The sequence below is a fragment of the Rhinopithecus roxellana genome, chromosome 16 (assembly GCF_007565055.1).
Source record: "Rhinopithecus roxellana isolate Shanxi Qingling chromosome 16, ASM756505v1, whole genome shotgun sequence".
NCBI lineage: Eukaryota > Metazoa > Chordata > Mammalia > Primates > Cercopithecidae > Rhinopithecus > Rhinopithecus roxellana.
The window spans coordinates 23477097-23484767 of NC_044564.1; the positions used below are offsets into that span (position 1 = coordinate 23477097).

At 46.7% G+C, this 7671-nt stretch overlaps 1 protein-coding gene across 1 annotated transcript in view; it reads right to left on the reverse strand.

The window, feature by feature from the left end:
• Nucleotides 1-6498, reverse strand: part of LOC104672653 (phospholipid-transporting ATPase FetA-like) — a 54350-nt gene extending 47852 nt beyond the window's left edge. The window contains exon 1 of the mRNA XM_030920339.1: nt 6453-6498. Within this exon, the coding sequence (XP_030776199.1) occupies nt 6453-6491 (39 nt within the window). The 5' untranslated portion in view covers nt 6492-6498. The remainder of the gene's footprint in view (nt 1-6452) is intronic.
• Nucleotides 6499-7671: the final 1173 nt, after the last annotated feature.

Sequence of the window (7671 nt, forward strand, 5' to 3'; positions counted from 1 at the left end):
AACTATAATGAAGCCAGGCATGGTGGCTGATTTCTTTTTTTTTTTTTTTTTTTTTTTTTTGAGACGGAGTCTTGCTCTGCCGCCCAGGCTGGAGTGCAGTGGCCGGCTCTCAGCTCACTGCAAGCTCCGCCTCCCGGGTTCACGCTATTCTCCTGTCTCAGCCTCCCGAGTAGCTGGGACTACAGGCGCCCGCCTCGTCGCCCGGCTAGTTTTTTGTATTTTTTAGTAGAGACGGGGTTTCACCGTATTAGCCAGGATGGTCTCGGTCTCCTGACCTCGTGATCCACCCGTCTCGGCCTCCCAAAGTGCTGGGATTACAGGCTTGAGCCACCGCGCCCGGCCGGTGGCTGATTTCTTATTGCTCAACGTCCTTTTCTTTCTAGTTGAAGGACTCTCTTCAGCATTTTTTTGTAGGACAAGTATGATGTTAATGAAACGGCTCAACTTTTGTTTGTCTGGAAAAGTCTTTCTTTTTCCTTCATGTTTGAAAGATATTTTCACTAGATATACTAGTCTAGGTAAAGTTTTTCCCCTTCAGCATTTGAAATATGTCATGCCACTCTTTCCTGATATGAGTTCTAAATTTCTTTCCAAAGAATTAATATGTCAGTATGTTCAGTTCTTTCCCTTCTACGTTTAAACTTAACTTCCTCATAAAGCAACCTTTTTCGATTACCTACTCCACCCTGACTCATTCCAATTACCTACTCCACCCTGACTCACTCTGATCACCTGCTCCACCCTAACTCATTCCAATTACCTGCTACCTGCTCTGCCCTGACTCCCACCAAAGCACTCACCCCATCATTCTTTTTAAATTAGCCATTCGGAATTAGTTTAGCCTATGTAGTCTAACCCTAGCCAATAGGGGAATGACACAGCAGTAGGGACCACGTGCGCCAGGGATAAGAACCCCTTTCCCTCCCTTGTCCAAGTGTGAGCTCACCATTGTTCTATCTGTAAGGGTGTACCCTTCTATATAGAAGTAACTTGCCTTGCTGAGAATTAAAAAGAAAATTTTATATTCGAGTGCTATTTCTTTTGTGGCACCGAAACTTTATATATAACAATTTGGGGGACTCATCTGGGATTACATTCCCCTCCGGGATGGTCTCTGGTTCTCTCTCGTGGGGAGGTGCACCCTGCCCTATTGTGGCGGCCTCAGAGGTGAGAAATCTAGACCCACCCAGTGTGAGGAATAACCTGAGCTTTCAGCAACACGGGGGGTGTGGGGGGTACTGGCCAGCAACCTAGCTTAAAGGATCTTCACATACTGCAGCAATGACTTTGTGCACAGACCAAGGAAGGAGATGTCACGGGAGCCAGTAAAGTACTTCCTTGGTGGTCAAATTCTGGAGGGCTAAATGTGTATGCGCGTGAATGATCACCAACAACCCTGCTTGCGGTGTTGTTCGTGTGGATGGTAACTGTCAGGCCTCTGAGCCCAAGCTAAGCCATCATATCCCCAGTTACTTGCACGTATACATCCAGATGGCCTGAAGCAACTGAAGATCCACAGAAATGAAAATAGCTTAACTGATGACACTCCACCATTGTGATTTGTTTCTGCCCCTCCCTAACTGATCAATGTTCTTTATAATCTCCCCCACCCTTAAGAAGTTTCTTTGTAATTCTCTCCACCCTTCAGAGTGTACTTTGTGAGATCCATCGCCTATCCCAAAACCTATACGAACTAATGATAATCCCACCACCCTTTGCTGACTCCTTTTTCGGACTCAGCCCGCCTGCACCCAGGTGAAATAAACAGCCTTGTTGCTCACACAAAGCCTGTTTGGTGGTCTCTTCATACGGACACATGAAACAGTGACAAGTCCTACTGCTGGAAGGAGTGAGTGGGTCCTCTCTGTGGTTCCGTAGTTACCTCATATGGCTGAGGGCGGATCCTGCCGTAGGATTTACACTGGCATGCCAACACTAAGAAGGTCCTGATTCTACCTTGGGGGAGTGGCCAGAGTGAACAGCACAAGTAGGAAGCGTGCAAAGGACCTTCAGAGGGGGAAAAGGGGAGAAACTGGTCAACCTTCCAAGACAGGCAAGACACCCCCTGGTTTGAGGGGTTGAGCCTTCCGGGACAGGCAAAGTGAGACATCCCTGGTGTTGAGGTATTGAGCCTTCTGCTAATTTCAAGGGTTGAATCTGACACAACACCCCCACCCCGCCCCCGGCCCCCGCGGCTGCCGCCCTTTCCTTTCTTCTTGGGGAAAGAGCAGCTCCACTCCTGCAGGTTCCTACCCTAGGGGAAGAGAGAGAGAGAGACAGACAGAAAGGAGAGAGGGAAAGAGAGGCAGAGGGAAAGAGGCGTGCGGGGGGAAGAGAGGCAGAGAGAGAGAGAGAGGGGAAAGAGGCAGATAGGGGAAAGAGAGGCAGGGCCGGGGGAAGAGGCAGAGAGACAAAGGAGGGAGTCAAAGAGAGAAAGAAAGAGAAAAATAGAAGTAGTAAAGAAAAAAACAGTGTACCCTATTGTCAGGCCTGTGAGCCCAAGCCAAGCCATCACATCCCCTGTGACTTGCACGTATATATACGCCCAGATGGCCTGAAGTAACTGAAGAATCACAAAAGAAGTGAAAATGTCCTGCCCCGCCTTAACTGATGACATTCCACCATAAAAGAAGTGAAAACGACCGGTCCTTGCCTTAAGCGATGAGATTATCTTGTGCCTGGCTCATCCTGGCTCAGAAAGCTCCCCCACTGAGCACCCTGTGACTCACACTCCTGCCCGCCAGAGAACAACCCCCCTTTGACTGGAATTTTCCTTTACCTACCCAAATCCTATAAACGGCCCCACACTTATCTCCCTTCGCTGACACTCTTCGGACTCAGCCCGCCAGGTGATTAAACCCAGGTGATTAAAAAGCTTTATTGCGGCCGGGCGCGGTGGCTCAAGCCTGTAATCCCAGCACTTTGGGAGGCCGAGACGGGCGGATCACGAGGTCAGGAGATCGAGACCATCCTGGCTAACACGGTGAAACCCCGTCTCTACTAAAAAATACAAAAAAAAAAAAACTAGCCGGGCGAGGTGGCGGGTGCCTGTAGTCCCAGCTACTCGGGAGGCTGAGGCAGGAGAATGGCGTAAACCCGGGAGGCGGAGCTTGCAGTGAGCTGAGAACCGGCCACTGCACTCCAGCCCGGGCGACAGAGCGAGACTCCATCTCAAAAAAAAAAAAAAAAAAAAAAGCTTTATTGCTCACATAAAGCCTGTTTGGTGGTCTCTTCACATGGACGCGCATAACACCTATTCCCTTAAAAGCCAGGGTAAATTTAAAACCTGTAGTTGATAATTGAAGGTCTTCTCTGTGACCCTATAACACTCCAATACCACCTGGTTGTCAGCGTAAACAAGGGTGTAGCCCAAAAGCACTGAGCCCACTGACAACCTGTAGCCTTTCTATCAAAAATCCTTAACCCAGTAACCAGTGGGTGGCCCAAATGCATTCAGTCTGTAGTGGCAACTCCTTTGCTAACAGAAGAAACCAGAAAAATAACTTTTAGAGGAAACCTCATTGTGAGCACCCCTCACCAGTTCAGAACTATCCTGTCAAAAAGCAAAAAGGTAGCTTACTAACTCAAAAATCTTAAAGTATAGGGTTATTCTGTTAGAAAAAGATGATTTATCATTAACCACTGAAAATTCCCTTAACCCAGTAGGTTTCCTAACCGGGGATTTAAATCTTAATTACCATACAAAGGTCCGACCAGACCTAGGAGGAACTCCCTTCAGGACAGTACTACAGATGGTTCCCCCGGGGTGACTGAGGAGGGGGGAAAAAAACAACAAACCACAGTGGGTATTCAGTAATTGATAGGGAAACTCTTGTAGAAGCAGAGTTAGGAAAATTGCCTAATAACTGGTCTGCTCAAACCTGCAAGTTGTTTGCACTCAGCCAAGCCTTATAGTACTCACAGAACCAGGAAGGAACCATCTATACCAATTCTAAGTTAATTTAGACTAAACAAGGTCTTATTAACAGCAAAGGAGAATTGAAATCCCAAACTTAGAAGGTTTTCAACAAAAGTAAACTTTGCTAAAAGTTAACAGTGTAACATGTATTATCCTAACTTCTAATCTTGTGGCCTTAGGCAGTCTAGTCCATAGACAGGAAGGAAGTTCGCTTTAGAAAAGAATGGTTATCATATTTGGGAAAATTAAAGAAAAAAGAAAAAAAGCGGGGGGCGGGGGGGGGGAGAGTTTATGTAAAAAAAATGTTACATGGTAAATTCTTGTCCTAAAATAAATTAACTAATTGTTTTTTTAAAAAAAAGGATGTTTACAACAAGTCAGAAAGTTGAGGCCTGTCGAAGAATTATCTGTGAAAGTCGTGGGAAAAAAAAAGGCTATAAAAGGAAATTTATGCAAGAAATGTTGTATAATTTAAAAGTAATCAGGCCTCCTAAATATAAAACTATTGAAGAAACACTTTATGTGCAAAGTGTGTAAGAAAAGTAAAATATACTTTTGGTAAAAAGATTATAAGGAGGCATAAGAATGTGAATTTTTACTACATTAAAAGGTTAAAAATACTTTTTTTTTGTTTTAAAGGTCTAAGCAAGTTTTAAAATGTTACTTGTAAAGGAAATTCTGTATGTAAACATATTAGCTAAAGTTAAAGAGGTATGCAGTTTTTCTGTGAACTGAACATTAAAATAAAAGCACAAGTTTTTCTTAAAGCACTAACCTGCTCTTTAACAAAAATTATAAAAAAGGTTAAAAAGAGTCTATAAAAACCTTACCTTATGGTCAGACATTAAAAACTGGATAAATATATCTACAAGGTTGTATTAAAATTAAGTTTAACATTAACAACCCACTAATATAAAGGTGAAATTTAGCTTATCTGGTATAAAAATCATACAAGAAGCATTGTTAAATACAAAATGGTGTTTGGCTTTCTTTGGTCTAAAAACTAATAAAAATAGGTGCTAAAGGAAATTTCTCAGTAAGAAGGGTACCAAAGACTATAAAGTCCACTGCTGATGTCCCCACATTTGAAACAAAAGGTCAATTTCTTAGAAATTATATACTTGGTTTATCTTCCACTTTTCCTTTCCCTCAAAACTAAAAGACTTTTAGCACAGGTACCATCCCTAGAATTTCTAGTAAACCAGCACCAGCCTGAAGATCATGTTCTCATCAAAAGGTGGAAAGAAGGAAAACTCGAGGCAGCCTAGGAAGGACCCTACCTTGTGCTGCTAACCACCGAGACTACTGTTCGTTCAGCGAAAAAGGGATGGACTCATCACACACGAGTCAAAGCGCCACCCCCTCAAGAGTCGTGGACCACAATCCCAGGGGAAAACCCTACCAAACTAAAGCTAAGAAAAATTTAACTCTTTCATCTATTCTATTCCTTTTATTCTTTCCTCACTCTATTGCTGACCATCTAGTTATTAACATAACCAAGTCAATTTTGCCTCAAACTATTGCATTTAAAGATTGCCTTGTTATACCATGTGGGGACTTGCCAAGTCAAAGACAGAAAAGTACCTCTGTCTCTCCTGACTCTCCTCAGAATGGGCATTAGTAAATTGGGACCATTTAATCTGGGGAGATTTCAATAAAGACCCCAGTGTCAATCAGGAGTCGTGCCCCCCAATGTATAACTTTTATGCATAGTTGATTTAACATTCTGTGGACCACTAAAGAGCAAAGATAGACTGCCCCAACCAGTTTTTGCAATTTCCTAAAACCATACATTCATTTTACAAAAGGGACAGCCTCCCTGTTGTTTGGATGAACGGAGGCAAGATGGCGCACTTCCGGGTTCTTCAACCCCCCCCAACTTTTCCCGCGCGCGCGAAAATCCAGCCGGCGACCCGGGAAGGTGCAGACCAACTAGGCATGCGCCAGGTGACGTCAATCTGAAGAGACCAAGATTTACCTGGTCGCACCTGTGGAACGCCCCCTGACACGCCCGTGCCCCGCCTATTGCCCTCCCACTCCTAGAAAAGCCGCTCCGGAGGCACGCCACGCGCGGCCTTCCTCAGTCCTCCACTCCTGTCGGGATGTTAGGACTGCGGGAACTCCGTCCGAGAGCTGTACGGGTGACTCTGGGGGCCCCTTTTGTCGGGGGTCCCACCGCTGCCACCACGGGAACTCCGTCCGAGAGCTGTACGGGTGACTCTGGGGGCCCCTTTTGTTGGGGGGCCAACAGACCTCTCCCTACCCACCTTCTTCCCTTGAAGCTAGGTGACCAAAATAAACTTGCAGTTTTGCTCCTACCCCTTGCCTAGTCGCTGGTTCTTTTGTACCCGCTCTGGTGGTCTTAGAAAAACAAAACAGTTGGTGCCGAAGACCCGGGAGGAGACCCCTCCTCAGGCCTCTAAGGGTTGAGGAACCTCCTCCTGCTCCCACGCAGCAGACGGACCAGGACCTGAGACCCGCTTCCCTCACTCCCACGGCCTCTCTGGGGTAAGTGCCCTTGTCTCCTCTTTACCTCCCTCGGCCAGAAATCCTGCGCAGGTCCGGGGTCCATTTGGAGCCACCAAGTGGCTCGGGAGCCACCACGTGGCTCGGGAGACCCGTTCAGGACGGAGACGTCCGCCTGAAGGTAATCTCCACTTAGGCTTCAAGAGCCTCTCGTCTGTCTCTGCTGGTTCCAAAGGACGCTTTGAAGCCAGGCAGGGATCCATTCCCATGTCCATTGGGTCCATTGTGTCGGTAAAGAGGAAACAAATGGGAAACCCCCAGTCCAAATTTCCAAAGAGCACCCCCTTGGGGTGCCTCCTAGCCAATTTAAAAACCTTACAGCTTGAACAAGACCTTAGGAGGAAGCGGTTAATTTTCCTTTCCACTGTGGCGTGATCGACCTCAGCAATTTCTGCCAGCAGTTAGGCAAGTGGTCTGAAATTAATTACGTACAAGGCTTTTGGGCCTTAAGCTCTCGTCCCTATACTCCTCCTTCTCTCCCTGCTCTCTCCACCCCCTCCCTTCCTGCCCAGACTCCTCCTTCCTCTTCCTTACCTACTAGTAATCCACTCAGTCCCGTGCTTCCTTCGGGGCCCCCAACTGGCTGTCTTGAGTCTCCTGTCTCTGCACACACCCGCTCTAAGTGCCCTGCTGATGCCTCCACTCCTGCCCCACACCCTCCTCCAGTGTTAGCACCTTTGCGAGAGGTGGCTGGGGCGGAGGGGGTAGTCAGAGTACATGTCCCTTTTTCTTTGGCCGATCTTTCCAAAATTGAAAAGCGTTTAGGGGATTTCTCAGCTAATCCCACCGTCTACATAAAGGAATTTAGATACCTTTGTCAGGCCTATGACTTGACTTGGCATGACCTCCTGGTTATCCTAACCTCCACCCTAAACCCTGAGGAGCAAGAGCGCATCCTAGCGGCCGCCAGGCAGCACGCCAGCCAACTACATTTAACTGACGCCACCATCCCACTAGGGGAGCAAGCAGTCCCCTCGGCAGACCCGGACTGGAACTATCAAGCAAACCAGCCTGGGCGCCGTAGGCGAGACATAATGGTTCAGTGTTTGTTGGCTGGTATGCAAACAGCCTCAAACAAAACTGTAAATTTTAACAAATTAAAAGAAATTATTCAAAATCCAGAAGAAAATCCAGCCGCATTCTTAAATAGGCTGACTGAGGTTCTAACCCAATATACCCGGTTAGATCCGGCCTCCCCCACAGGGGCCACCATTTTGGCGTCTTAT